The sequence below is a fragment of the Dermochelys coriacea genome, chromosome 7 (genome assembly GCF_009764565.3).
Source record: "Dermochelys coriacea isolate rDerCor1 chromosome 7, rDerCor1.pri.v4, whole genome shotgun sequence".
Taxonomy (NCBI): Eukaryota; Metazoa; Chordata; order Testudines; family Dermochelyidae; genus Dermochelys; species Dermochelys coriacea.
In genome coordinates this window covers 13,463,295-13,478,560 of record NC_050074.1, presented here as the reverse complement: position 1 = coordinate 13,478,560, position 15,266 = coordinate 13,463,295, and the positions used below count along the sequence as shown (strand labels likewise).

Sequence of the window (15,266 nt, the reverse complement as noted above, 5' to 3'; positions counted from 1 at the left end):
GTGGTGATTTCACGGAGGGAGGGAGGGCCTGACTACATGTACCCAGAACCACACGCGACAATGTTTTTGCCCCATTAGGCATTGGGATCTCAACCCAGAATTCCAATGGGTGGTAGAGACTACGGGAACTGTGGGATAGCGACCCACAGTGCAACGCTCCAGAAGTTGACGCTAGCTTCGGTACTGTGGAAGCACTCCACTGAGTTAATGCACTTAATGCATTTAGAGCATTTTGTGTGGGGACACACACGATCGACTATATAAAAATGATTTCTAAAAAAACAACTTCTATAAACGTGACCTAATTTCGTAGTGTAGACATACCCTTAGAAAAACATTGGGGAGGAGAGGAGTATGTTCCAATATTCTAGAACCAGGGGTATAAAAGCCCCCACCCACCAAATGGGTTCCACCTTCACATTGCAGGGCATTTGAGCCTTTAATATGGATCTGTAAGGGCCATGTATTCATAAAAGTAGTTACCTTGGTAAGCACCCTCATTTTCTACAGATATCACTATGTAGGCGCATAGTGATCACACGTTGCTCAGAAACGTCATAGAGTCACAAAATACTTTTTTAACTCTCAAAAGTGAAGTAAACTTATCAAATAACTTCTCTAACACTTCCTATATCCTGATAATGGTGTTGAAGCTATTGATCTCTTTCTTCTTTTAACACTATCTAATCTTCAATTTTTACTTTCAATTGATTTTCCTTAAATTCATTCTTAAGATTAAGAGCAATGATATATCTAATTAAGGCAGCTGAAAGCTGCTTAGCATTAGTCACTTCCTGATTTAAATCCTTGTATTTTCCACTAAACATTTAAAGAGCCTCTCTTTACTACAATGTATCTCTTCTGTCCCCTTTGAAAATATATGTTGGGTAAGCCTTCAAATTGTCATTAATATAATCTTGTATTGTGACAATAGCCCATAGTACACTATAGAGACACAATGTTCATGGCTGAACTAACAGCCACAAAGAATGCTGAATGTCCCATTTCACTAGGCACAGGTTGAAATCCTGATGTAATATTTACTGCTCGTGTTCCATTGTCCCACTTGGGATATTCCACAGACCTACCTTACCTTCTGTTTAACAGGAAACCTTCATCCTTTTTTCCTCCTATCTCCCTTCACAAAGACACACTAGTTCTGAGCATAGTACATTATTTCTCCTTCACTCTGAGACTGAATCCCCTCTATTCTGTCCCCAGTTGTCATGGCAGAGCTGTTTGGAACAGGTGGGAGAAGAAAGTCAGTCACCAAAATTCATCCCTTTAGAGATCTATCCAATTGAATAACTTCATAGGAGGTCTCTGATTGGCATAAATTGGCTCTGGAGATTCTGATGGAGCGTTGAATTGCAATGATAGGCAGCCTATACTGAATATTAGACAACCATCATTCAGGAGTAACAGTTGGTGTAAGGTTGGCCTTGCCGTTAAGGGACTGGACTGGGACTTTGAAGATTTGTGTTAATTTTCTGATTCAATCTCAGTCTTTCTGGGTGAATTTGGACAAGTCACTTAGGACAAGATATTTTAAGGTATGTTAAGGCTATATAGGTGCCTATCTACCTCTTTTGGTGCACACGTACCTTAAAAAATCTGGTCCTCAATCTCTCTGTGCTCTAGTTCCCCTGTTGTAAAACGTGGATAGCAGCACTTTGTCTGCGTTGTAAATTAAGAAAGTAAGCTCCCCCCTCAAGATAATATCAAGCACCACAATGGAGATACAGCAAAAGACCATAATTAAATAAAACACTGAAGTAGAAAAATCCTTGACTGAGTTTATATTTGCTGTGTGCACAAAGAAATTCACTGCAAAGCATATCCTGTGATGTCCTTCTGCTGGACCACATCTTTAGTGTTAACAGCATAAAATATTAAAACTCACTTCTGAACCAAGCCACAGTGAACTGTACTGAGCAGTGAGTATTGATGGAGGCTTTCACCCTAAACTCCAGCTGGAGGCCAGAGCTACAGCCAAGAAATTTACCCTCACAAAAGGAAACAAAATATATATATATAATATTTATATTATTTACGTTTATCATAGAGTCAATTTGTCACCTGTCATCACAGAGTCACTTTACCATCTGCATGAGTTTTCCCCAGATTGGAGTGTTCTTAAAAACAGATTTCTCTCCAAAGTCTAAATCAAATGGGACAAATTAATCCTTATGTAACTCCATTGACTTCAATGCAGCTACACTCGGGATGGACTTGGCCCCTGGTGTCACACTGTATCTCAAGGCAAAGGCATTCATTCTCACCTTGAACTATTTCTATTTCTATTTCTATTTACCCATTCTCCTATTTGGATCTGTATTCTCAGTATGCATATGGGTGTATATGTATAACTAAATCATTTGTTCACTCAGACTCTGATCTTTCAATTGCCTTTGAGCATGTGTAGTCCTGAATGAACCTGCACAAAACCAGTTTCATGACAGGGGCTTTGTTCACCATAAGCCAGATCTATCTTGCAAGGTGCTGAGCACCTCCTGTGAAATACTGAGTGCCCTCATCTCCAGTTACTTATTTATTTTGATTGGCCCTGGGCACCCTCACACAATATTATGAATGATAATCCATGCCAATAAAATATAAGTAATAGAAAAAGCAGAAGATCTCACAACACATGAGCCTTCCACACAGAATATAACAAAGATCCCCATCCCACCCATTGTTGCCCTATCCAAATGCTTGTCTCGAAAGATTAACTTTGCAGTAGGTCCTTAATGGATCTTGAGCCAGTGCAGGGTTGCCCATCTGGACCCTTGACATGCCCCCACCTTCTCTCTCCCCCACACAACCTGTACCCCAGGAGGAGTGGGGGGAGTCACAGGGTCCAGTTGCTGCACAAAACACCAGCAGGGACATCCCTCTGAATTTTCTGGAATTCACCTGATTAGTGAAAAGCGGCCATAATCCTGCTTGTGAACATGACCCCAGTTCTATGGTTTTTAACTTCAACTCAAGATGTTAACATCTTAGATGTCACTATTTATAGCTCTGTGAGGTAAAAACAATGTGATTCTTCATATCAGAATTTATCCTTTTTATCCTGAATAGCTAAGTTTGGGGCCTTTCTCGCTTTTATTATTAAAAGTATTATTATTATTATTTATTATTTTATTATTATTTATTATTTATTATTATTATTATATGATGAAGACTCTTTCTGTCCCTTGAATGGAAATTGTATAATATAAAGACTAAATAATTGAGCTTTATCTTATGTCTTTGAAACTGATATTAAGCAAGATTTATTTGTGGTACAAGAATAAATAAGTAATAAAAACTGATTTAATTACTTTTTTTTCAAAGAAAACAGTCATTTATTACTGAGAATTTTATGTGGTTTTCTTATTTTTTCCAAATCTCCATCTATCTTTTTATTTTTTGTGCCAAGCCAAAAATAAAAAAGCTCATGTGGACATTGTAGATATTGCATTCCATAATTTATTGGAAGCTAAGTCATATTGTGTTCAATGAAACTCGGATAGATAAAAAGGAACTTCACCCACACCGCAAATAAAGAGACTGGTTTTACCCTTCAAAAATATTAAATTGTATCAATCAGAATCCAACAGCTCTGGGACCTATAGATTCTTTGTTACCAACAATATCTAATCACACATACTGCTTTTTCCAGGACAATTTACAACAGGCTGATTTAGGATACACCTTTCTATAGGAATAACAGAAGAGTAAATAGTATCTAACTAAAAAATAACCTTCAAATACTTATATGGTCCCTATTACCTGAGCAAATCATAATCTTTAATGCTCCTCCCAACAACTCTCTGATGTATGGAATTGCTATTATCCCCATTTTATAGACAGGGAACTTTGGCACAAGGAGAACAAGTGACATACTCAAGGTCACACAGAAAGTCTATGGCGGACATAGAAACTGAACCCAGGTCTCCCAGGGTATGCCTACACAATGTTGAGTCGAAAGACTCGGGCTAGCAGGGTTTGAACTAGCTCTCTAAAAAGAGCTGTGTAGACAGTGCTTTGTAGTTGCAACTTGGACTCTGAAACCTATGGTGGGGATGGGCTTCGGAGTGGAGGGTTCTTTGGTGATCTGTGCTCATAAACAGATGGATAGATTCATTTTGTACAAGGCAGAGCTTTTCCAGCCAATTGGGATTTGTTTCTACATAATAAGGAGTTGCATTTGTGAACACCAGGCTTATCTATTACAATTCTATACACAGCAGATTATGCCCATTCCTATTGGTCACATTCTAGCCAATCACAGCTGGGATTAGGCATTTATTGCTGCTAGCTATTTGAGTACCCAGTCATAATCAAGACTCCAACGAGGAACTCAGGTTGTGGACCCATTTAACAACCTGAAGGCACATGTCAGTCAGCAGTGGGGTATCTTCAAATAATTCCCCTCCTACTACCAACATCACTTTAGTCTTGCTTGAGTTTGGTAAAGTGGGCTGCTCTTTCCTCACTTGGGAGAAATGCTGAGGGAGGGCAGGCAGTAATTCATTGCCACTGCATGAACTCTTTGAGGGTGAATCCACACTGGGGCATATCTTGCCTTGGTGACAGAGTGAGGTGCAATGCATTCGGCTGGAAATCACACAGTTTCTAATCATCAGCGGAGTGAGGTTCTGGAAAAATCTTCCAGTAGGAGTAGTGGGCAAACAAATTAATTAGTTTTACGATGGAGCTTGATACATTTATAAATGGAATTAGATGAAGGATTTGCCTGTGATAGAGGGGGATAGTGGGGGACTGGATGACCCAGGAAATTCCTTCCAGTCCTATGTTCCTCTGTACTCTATCTGGTCCTATATGTGCATACAAGTTGAGACAAGCTTCTCCACTGATGATATGGGAACAATTTTAAGCAATGATTGTGTGTTTTAGGCGTTATTCTATTTAGGTGTCATGATAATGCCATGTAAAACAAATGACAAAACTGTGACTTGTCCTATGTGCCCCTATTGGGGAATAAGGAGGCTTCAAGTGCCCCTTTTACTTCTCTCTGTGGTGTTCCTGGTCTGAATTTGGAAGTATTACTTCCTTCCCCCCCATAGGAAGATAAAGAGTGGCCAGAGAGGGATGGAGAATAAATGGTACTTGGCTCTGTCCCACCTCCCCCAATCATTGGCCAGTGATAGAGAGTCAGTGCTGCTGGGGAAGTACTTTGTTGCTGATATGGGTCAACTGCAGATTGCTTCCATCTCTAGAAGTCACAACTCCTTCCCTGGAGTGCTCCGAGGATGGAGCAGTAATGGGCTGCTCCTTACCCAAGATGAGACACAGGGTAAATTTTTCAAAAGTGCCTAAGTGAGTTAGGAGCCAAATGCCCATTTTCAAAAGTGACTAAGTTAATGGGACTTAGACTTTTAAAGGACTAAGGCCAGATTCTCAAAGGTATTTAGGTGCCTAATTCCGTAACAGCTTTGAGGATTTGGGTCTAAGTCCCCTTTGAAGATAGGTCTTAGTCTCCTAGTTTACTTAGGAGCTTTTGAAAATCATATCCATAATTCTCAACCTTGGCAAAAATTAATAAAATGTAAACAATACTATGGAATTCATACAATTATTTGTTAAGAAGAAAAAATATTGCAATGATTTTTGTCATACAGTACAAGCAGATAAAGTCTGGCTGATCAGTATGCAAGCATTTGAAGGTAGTTAATTGGTAGTCAGTGGTGCAAATTACCTGAGAAAGCTTTTACTCCTGGGCAGTAGATACTACACCCACTACATCTTTAATCATGACATAATAATTCCAATGGGCATCTCAACACATGTACAGTAGCATACTATCAGCCTAGCTAGTAGTGTAAGAGCCATTTGGAGGGAAATTCATGCATGTTGAGACTTCATAAGTTCAGAATATCTGATCTGATTTAACTGCATTGATTTTTCTATTTTCTGTTTCAAAACATATGGTTCAAGTAAAAAGGGTTATGACATTTTGAGGCATGCTATGTTGCTTTGTGATGTTCATGTAATTTGTGTGCAGTCAAGGTAAACAACATGATGAAATAATCAGATGAAAAGCTGGATTTTATGCTTTCTGAGCATCTCATACAAAAAATGTCTAAAAGGGCTCTGCACGTACCTGATACTGTCATGATCTAGCTACAACTAAATGGATCTGAATGTTTTTAAATATCTTATCCTAAAATGGTTAGATACTAATAAAGATTTGGGGTTTTATTTTTTTTTATTTTTTCCCTATTACAAAACAGAAGATCGTGTCCTAGAGGGGCCATTTCCTCTTCCATTTGTCACTTTAACAAAGAAAATATTTTGTGTCTTCTACACGAACAACAGTCAGGCAAACACTGTGTTAGAGAATTCAGGAAATCCAGATTTCTTCCATCTATTCCAATTCCTGGTTTTACATCCAAAATTCTTGTGTGCCAGCACTGAACCTTATCTCCAGCCAAGGGCAGGGAACATGAAAATGGAACATGAGATGTTCTCTCTAACACTGATAATAACGTCCAGGTTCTGATACCTTTGCACGGAGTAGCATCTTGCTTTCTCAGTAATCCCATTGAAATCAATGGGTATCTAAATGTGGCCATAAAACGCCAAGCAAAATACAACTAAAACTCTGTTTAAAATAAAAGGGAAAGCTTTTAAAAATGTGGACAAATATGTCTGTGCTGCCTGATCCAAGAATATTGCTTTCTTTTGAAACCCATTAATCTTGTACCTGAATTTAAGTTCCTGTGAATGTTTATTGGAGTTCTCAAGTAAAAATTAAGGATTTCTGACTGTCACTTGACTTTTACATAGGAAAGGAATAGACCTGTGTTAAATAGAAATCATCATCACTTCTTCTGATTAGTAATGGAATATATGACAAAGTGATTTTATTGTATTAGAAAGAATCTCATTTCACATCCCTGACAAATTGGATGTTTTAAATATTTGGTCTGCTGTATTCACTCTCTATGAATAGTCATGAATGATATTGTTTCACATAATTTGATTCACAACATAGTCTTTTTTCCCTCAGTATGTTGTTTGACTTGTCATTTCTGGAATGTGCTTGTGTAGGTTTGGATCATTACTTGGAACTAAAAAAAATAATAATGGGCAAGGATGGACTGCTTTACTGGAACTGGTTATGGGTATTTCCCCCAAGCTCAGTTGTTTGCATGTACTTATTTTACTTAAAACTGATGAAATAATTAAAGCAAATCCCTAGTGCTGGAGTGATAAAATCCCAGCTGTTTGAACTCTGACAGTTCTTTATGACTTGTTTTTTTTTAAGGAATTGTATGTGAGTTATATAATCCTCATTTATAAAAATAGACTGGCTTTATGAAAAACAACTCCTTCATATGTATGAAGAAAATACCTCTCAACTCCAAAGTAGAAGAGAAACACTCACTGGTCAAAACTCTTCCATGAACTGGGATGCTTTTTCATCTTGTGGATTTTCTGATGTTCCTGTGCTTCCACCCTTGCTATTTCTGGCAATGAAATGACATCCCAAATGGCTGCTTTGGTTGGCTCTGTGACAATTTCTAGAAACGCCATTTTCTTGTGGCATTATCACCAAGGATCCTTTCATTCCATAGTTATCTAGGAGGATGCTGGCAGTGAACATTTTTAATGCTACGTTCATGACTGGAAAAAGCAAACTAAAACTCTCAAGTCAGGGAAGCCTGCACCCATGCTAAATGTAACATTTTTGTTTTAGAAAATACCATGCGGAATCCAAAACCAGTAGTTAGTTAATTGTCATTCAATATTTGCAGATCATCACTCAGACTATTCTATAATTATTAATCTGATTGATTTTTCAGACTTAGTGAAGTGTGGTGAAGATGGGCAAGATGGACTCCTTGGCTGCTACTCCAGCATATGAGTTTGAATAGAGCTGAAGTCCCTTTGCACCATTTGTGTTCTGTTTTAGGATCACTGGGTGCACATACACTCAGATTCCATGGCTCTAGCATTGACCTGGCCCTAGTCCTCGCCTATCACCACCCTATTTGAGGTTAGTCGCTCTGCACTGCCCAAAGGAAATGCAGAGGCATCTCTGCATGGCAGCTCTCTTGAAGGCTTCCCCCACTCAGCGGTTAACCATGCACATACCCTCATGCTAGACCTCTGCACCATGGCTAAATTTGTCACCTAGGTGATGATAAAATAGATGGCTGCTGACTCCTGACTTTGGAGGTGGAGGGGGCGATTCAGAATCTAAATCTAATTCTGGATCCATTTTTTGTGACTGCCTACAAAAGCAAGATCCAGGATCTGCTCCTTTGAAGGGGTTGGAAATCCAGATCTGGATATGGATTTGACTCATGGAGCTCCAGTTATTATCTAGATAACATTAACTGTTGAAAAGCATATTGGGCAGTGAATAATCAAAGCTTAATTGCGGCTTCTAATTTAAAAGTATATTCTTTATAGGGAATATGTACAATTTCCTTTCTATTTAGGATGACACAAATTTTCACCAAGAAGTATGAATAACCTAGGCATGGCCATGCCATGTGTCCTGCTAAAGCATCTATGTCAGAGGTGAGCAAACTATGGCCCGCGGGCCATATCTGGCCTGCGGGTCCATTCTGCCTGGCCCCGAGCTCCCAGCCGGGGAGGCTGGCCCTGGCCCCTCCCCCGCAGTCATGTCGCCGCGTGGGCAGTGCAGCTTGCGCCTGCCCACCTCCCAGGCTTTCAAATAAGCCAGTTCTGCCACTCTGAGTAGCATGGTAAGGGGGCGGGGGGAAGGGGGAGGGTTGGATAAGGGGCAGGAGGTCCCGGGGGGCAGTCAGTGGACAGGGGGTGGTTGGATAAGTTGGAGGTTCGGAGTGGGCTGGTCAGGAGACAGGGAACGGGGGGGTTGGATATTAGGGGTTGGGGTCCCGGGAGGGGGCGGTCAGGGGATGAGGAGCAGGGGGGAGAGTTGGATGGGTCGGGAGATCTGAGGGGGGCAGTCAGGGGGTGGGAAGTGGGAGGGGGTGGATAGGGGGAAGGGGCTAGGCTGTTTGGGGAGGCACAGCCTTCTCTACCCGGACCTCCATACCATTTTGCAACCCTGATGTGGCCCTCAGGCCAAAAAGTTTACCCACCCCAATCTATGTGTTCACACTGTCCTCTCTCTCGATACTGTCTTTTATTTTAATAATCTATGTCACTTCCTCCCACACAATATTCCTCCTGCATGCTTTGATTTGACAGCTGTTTTTAATGGAGTATAAGAGGGAAACTCCAGCTGAATCTGAACACCTATTTGTAATCTTATGGAGCAATTGTTTTGTTTCTCTAGGTAGAAAAAGCTCATAATTTCACAAATCTTGTTGAGGTGTGCAATGAATTTGTGGCCAACAAGTTTGAGAAGAGGGAGGAAGACATGAAGTTATTTTGAGTAACAGTAATTTACATTATAACTTATGGTTATTTACCTTGTAATAAGGAAACAAATATACTTAAAATTCCCCTTCCCAAATATATTATGAAAATTATTATTTTTACTGAGATTGTAATAGTATCTTGAGGCCCCAATCAGAGATCGGGGCCCCACTGCGCTAGGCACAGTGCATACATGTATAATAAAATAGACACATCCAGTCACAAAGGGGTTAGCATAAGATATGAAACAACAGGTGTACATAAGAAACAAATGGAGAGAGGTGCGAAGATAGGGAATGGGAGAATGTAACTGTGAAATAATCATGTTTCATATATAATAAGAAGCAGTTACTACATAATTATAATTATTTCCACTATTGCTATTTATTTATATAGGGTCTGATTATGCCACACTTAAATCTAATGAGTAATACATTACTAGGAACCTGATCTTGAAGCAGTTGGGCAGACCCCTGCACTCCCACAAAGCCCTCTTGAAGTCCCTGCAGACCAGTAGCAGGTGCAGGGCCTGGGTGAGTAGTCCACTGAAATCAGTGAGACCACTTGTATAGTAAGGTGTTGTTCTATGGGAGAGTTGTAGAATTGAGTCATTGTTTGTTTCAGGCAAAAAAAATACAAATAAAAACTTAGGACCAGATCCTACAGAACTAACTTTCAGAGTTCCCACCCAATGCACTAATGGGATCCTGAGACACCCCAAACTCCTACTGATGTTTATGGGGCCTTGGAGTGGGCAATGTATCAGCTGGCTATGAAGCAGTGCTACTCTGAAACCAAAGAAAAGTCAGTGTTTGATTTATCAAGGCCTTTCCCTTCATTTTATAAGAGCAGTTTTGTGACTCTACTTTTGCACCACAATTTTAATTCTCTTTTGATTGGACCCATAGGTGGAAACCTGATTAAAAGCTATGATGCTTTTGTATTAGGATTGGGACCAAGAGCCATGCAGGTGCCAATCATGAAAGTGACTAGACTGAATGAATTAAAATCCCTTTCTGTCTTCCTATCTTTTCACCTGTCTGTCAAGGACTTTGTACTAGACCCCTCACCCGGTGCCCTTGTGCCTTTCTCAGTGTCTCTGTCTTTTTTTTCTGTAAACCAAATTGTGAGCCATATGTTCAGAGTGACTTTTTTATTTGGTGCTTTCACTTGAGTTTCTTGCTGCATTTCTGCCATCTCCTCTGATAATGAAGCCTTCTACATGAAATTAGGATTTCATATCTGTTTGCATTCCTCTTTCTTATACGTCTGCATATTAGTACTAATGTTTGCTGTCACTTGCTGGTTCATCTAGTCCATACAAATGAAAACTAGGATCTTGTATTCCATATTGCAAAAAGAAAAGGAGTACTTGTGGCACCTTAGAGACTAACAAATTTATTAGAGCATAAGCTTTCGTGAGCTACAGCTCACTTCATCGGATAAATTTGGTGGAAAAAAAAAGTTTTTTTTCATGCATCCGATGAAGTGAGCTGTAGCTCACGAAAGCTTATGCTCTAATAAATTTGTTAGTCTCTAAGGTGCCACAAGTACTCCTTTTCTTTTTGCGAATACAGACTAACACGGCTGCTACTCTGAAACCTATTCCATATTGGTAGCACAAATAGCTGTGGGAAGTGTATCTCTGGGGATATGAAGCCTCAATAAACAAACTGCTTGATCTTTAATCTTTGGAGCTTGTGGTATATCACTAAGGGACTTTATCTCCCAGTGAATTAAGTTCTTCTGGTAGAATGCTTCACCAATGTAGAGTGCCAAAAACTGTGTATTAATAAGACAAAACCATTTAACACTATCCATATAGCCATAGTCCTTACTAGTTGTTGAATTGCTTTAGTTGCATTCAGTTATGTACTCCTTATGCAGGTTTTCTGACCAGCAGAATTGCCTGGGAAAAGTCATTTGTGTGTTCCTTTAGGTTTTGGTTAACTTCACCCCAATAACTGGTGGCCAGTTTCTGGTATGTTAATCTAGGAGTGAGAGAGTTCTCATAGTCTCCTATGTAGTATCCTTGCTTTCCACTGCTGATTATTGTATTCTTGTTTGTAGATCCTAATAATACTTGCCTGGCAAAGACAATGTCCTCAGTATTCTGAGATCTAAGTCATCCTTCTGAAAGGAGTGGACCTGCTTGTGGCCTAGCACCATGCAATAAAGTTAACTCCTACTCAGTTTGGAGATATGTATCTTTGCAGTTTGCCTCAGATTTATTCTCACCTTCAAGTTCTTTGGCCAAATAGAGGTTTGTGTTTCTACTCTATTACCTGGCAAAGTTTTCTCTTCTCTGCATCAGGGAGGTCTTCCTGTGGATGTTACTTCAAACACAAGCTCCGCATATGGAATGTGTCTCTGTCAGCCATCCTGGTTAAAACTCTTGATCATGTGATTCATGCCAAGAACTGTGTAAAAATAACATGCAACAGCAGCCTGGCAGAGAATAGTCTCCCTTCCTTCTTCCAAGTGAAAAGAGACAGAAACTCCTTCCAGTCCTTCCTGCAAGCCCCATTTCTCTTTTTTCCAGGTTCCTCTTCTACTCTTCCAATGCTCCTTTCATCTTGTAGCTCCCTCCTTCCCCTACCCAGGCTGTGAGAAGAAGAATATTTCTAGAAATGTTCAGGAAATCCTGTGAGTAGGGCCCATATGCCATTTATTTTTTCTAGAGGCTCCCTTTTCAGGTGGATGTATCTTCCTCCTGGCAGGACAATGTGCCTGCAGGTGAAGAAAAGGAGGAGTTTCCCCTCATCACATTTGGAGCTGGACTCCAATAGACACCTTGATTACAGGTATATCTGTGACATATATGCAGCCTTCAGCCTCCTCCTCTTAGGGCCTCCTGGGCATCTTCCTTTTCCTCTCTTGATCTCCTCCTCCTCCGTTCATTCCCCAGTTTACTCCCAGTAGCCTGCCCTGCTTCCTTCTTCATTCAGTCTCCACAAACAAAATTCTAAGATGGCTGTTCCACTACTTCTGCCTGACAGGGGTTTTGTTTTGTCACAAAGCATATTTCACCTTCAAGCGTGGAATTCATTTCCCATGAATGAAAGGTTACTTGCAGAAATATTTGAGAAAAGCAAATATAAAAGGGTCAGAATATGATGAATTAAAATTTAGTTTTCATTTGCCCATCTCCAGAGACCAAAGCTCTTTGCTTAAGAAATTCAGTGGGAAAACTATAAAACCCAATACAAATGATCAGCTTTACGAAAAAAATGTCTGTGAACCATCTCAACCTCTGATGTCTCCTGTGTATAACCTCTGTGACCTGAGACTTCCTATGAGAAATGGAACAGGATTAATAATGAATACATTTACTGATGTCTGAAATAGAGACATAAGGTTGGCTTTAGAAGTATGTTTTATTTATGAGGTTTGAAAACAATTGCTTTCTCACAGTAACAGACAGTGCAGACCTTTAGACTGAAAAAAATGAGTGCAAGTAAAACGTGTGGCTTCCTTCAAGTTTCTTTTGAGGGTACCAACAGCATTCACTGACCACTCAAAAATGTGCAGAAGAAATAAAGAGTTAGCATAATAATTCTCAAACTGGTTCAAATTGACATCGCACCTGTATCCAATCTGGCTGAAATATGACACATTTCAGCACAGCAGAACAGTATCCTTTTGCACAGTGTATAAGGAAGAAGGGTATCTTACTGTATGCCTGTTAATGTAACAAAATGTCGCTGAAGTAATTACCGGTGTGACATTTATGTGACTCTGTTGGATATCATTATGTTGTAGCAAATGTAAAGCCTAGTCTTCCTGCAAATTTTTGCATGCGGCTAGGTGTGGAACTAGATAACTAATGAATATCACTCCCACCAAAAAAATAAAATAAAAGACCTCTTAAAAAAACAACAAAAAACATAACAGGTTTATTGAACAAAAGTAATTGCATTCATCTTTCTTGACCTTTCAATCATCAGTGGTAATTATTGTTCTCTGAGTGCTCTAAGGAATTGGAAGTCTGTTTTTCTTGTTAATATTTTATGAGAAAATAGGGTTTTTTAATTTATAATAGAAAAGCACTGCAGAGGTAAATCCACCCCTTTTATTGTGGTCATCGTGATACTTTAATTATCAAATAAATTACATTTCACATACAGAATTACTTAGAAATGCTTTAATAAATGCAGTCTTAGCAACTTACATGCAAATTGAAGCTTTGCCTTCCTGCTCAGAATTGTTCCAAATGAATTTGTGGCCAAACACTGGTATGTTCCAATATCCTGTTTTGTATGTGGGTTATTGATTGCCAAGCTGCCTCCAACCAACCTGTAGTGATAACTCATGGTAAGATCAATATCTGTGCCATTTTGCTTCCACCTTTGAGGGGAAAAAAATCAAATTATGCTTATAATTTACAGAGCCTATTCATATTTATCAAATAGCGTGCTGTAGAATACCTGTAACAATAAAAGTATGGTTAAATATCAGAATGCTTTTTATATCAATCTTAATATTATCAATAATTCTATTGTTTAAAAATCTTTGCTGCTTTTATGTTAGTCACCAGCGTTCAACCAATATCTACAAAAAGTAATGATAACTTATTCATAAAAATTAAATTATCCATCCAATTGGGAGTGCAGAATATGCCTTGATGAGAGATACACTATTTTTATAATATAAATGGTACCTGAAAGTGTTTTATGGCCCTTGCAAGTGATGTCATAAATTTGATTATAGAAATATTTTAGAGATATAAATCAGAAAGGATTATACTTCAAAGAGGAGAAGAAAGCAGAAAGGTTTTATATAGCATGTCTGAGATTTATAATGTAATAATGAGAATGCTGCTATTTTAAAACATGATTTGTCTCTGTTAGTCTGTTAAGTAGAAAGATTGTGTCTGCAACATTTCACAGCTACTTACAAATGTCAAAATAAATATTATACTTCCCTGAAAATAAATATTTATTTTTAAAAGGGAAATGTTTCAGGGCTTTGCCATTAGTCACATTAGGATGAAATTAACATAACTCAAGTTAAAGCCCAAAGAACTAGCATTCATATCGGTTGAAGCCCCTCAATAGATTCTGCTCCAGGGGTGGTCTTGATTAACATCTGAAGCCTTCAAAAAGAACAGGAGTACTTGTGGCACCTTAGAGACTAACAAATTTATTAGAGCATAAGCTTTTGTGGGCTACAGACCACTTCATCGGATGCATAGAATGAAACATATAGTAAGAAGATAGATAGATAGATAGACAGATAGATAGATAGATAGCTATACAGAGAAATTGCAAGTTTCCATACAAACTGTAGGGGGCTAATTAGTTAAGATGAGCTATTATCAGCAGGAGAAAAAAACTTTTGTAGAGATAATCAAGATAGTCCTAGACAGTTGACAACTTCCAACTTCTCTGTATGTATACATATATATATCTTCTTACTATATGTTCCATTCTATGCATCTGATGAAGTGGGCTGTAGCCCATGAACGCTTATGCTCTAATAAATTTGTTAGTCTCTAAGATGCCACAAGTACTCCTGTTCTTTTTGCAGATACAGACTAACTGGGCTGCTACTCTGAAATCTGAAGCCTTGTCCTTGCATATACATAGCATTTTAGCACAACTGGCTCCACATGACCCTGTGGTTCTTCACCTAATCCAGTCCCCACACTCCACTCTACCCACTCCTCACACCCTGCACTGGCATGTGAAGATGGTGTAGACCCCTCTGTGGCCTGCAAAGGATGTAGACACTTCCTGGATGGCTTAAGTGGCACGGATGCCTTCTGTGAGCCCTCTGCACCGAGGGAATTTTGTTTGTTAATTATCCATAATATCACAGAGCAAAATATAGAGTACTAATTAGCTTCAGCAATAAGATTATTCACAATGATGGTAGTTTAGCTGAACAAGATTCTA

General features: G+C 39.2%; 1 protein-coding gene across 5 annotated transcripts in view; it reads right to left on the bottom strand.

The window, feature by feature from the left end:
- CNTN6 (contactin 6) overlaps positions 1 to 15,266 on the bottom strand; it is a 223,589-nt gene that overhangs the window by 111,225 nt on the left and 97,098 nt on the right. For 3 of the 5 annotated variants that reach the window (XM_043518977.1, XM_038411464.2, XM_038411462.2), the window contains exon 4: positions 13,541 to 13,716. In XM_043518977.1, the coding sequence (XP_043374912.1) occupies positions 13,541 to 13,716 (176 nt within the window). The remainder of the gene's footprint in view (positions 1 to 13,540; positions 13,717 to 15,266) is intronic. The other 2 variants (XM_043518978.1, XM_038411465.2) reach the window with 1 other exon arrangement.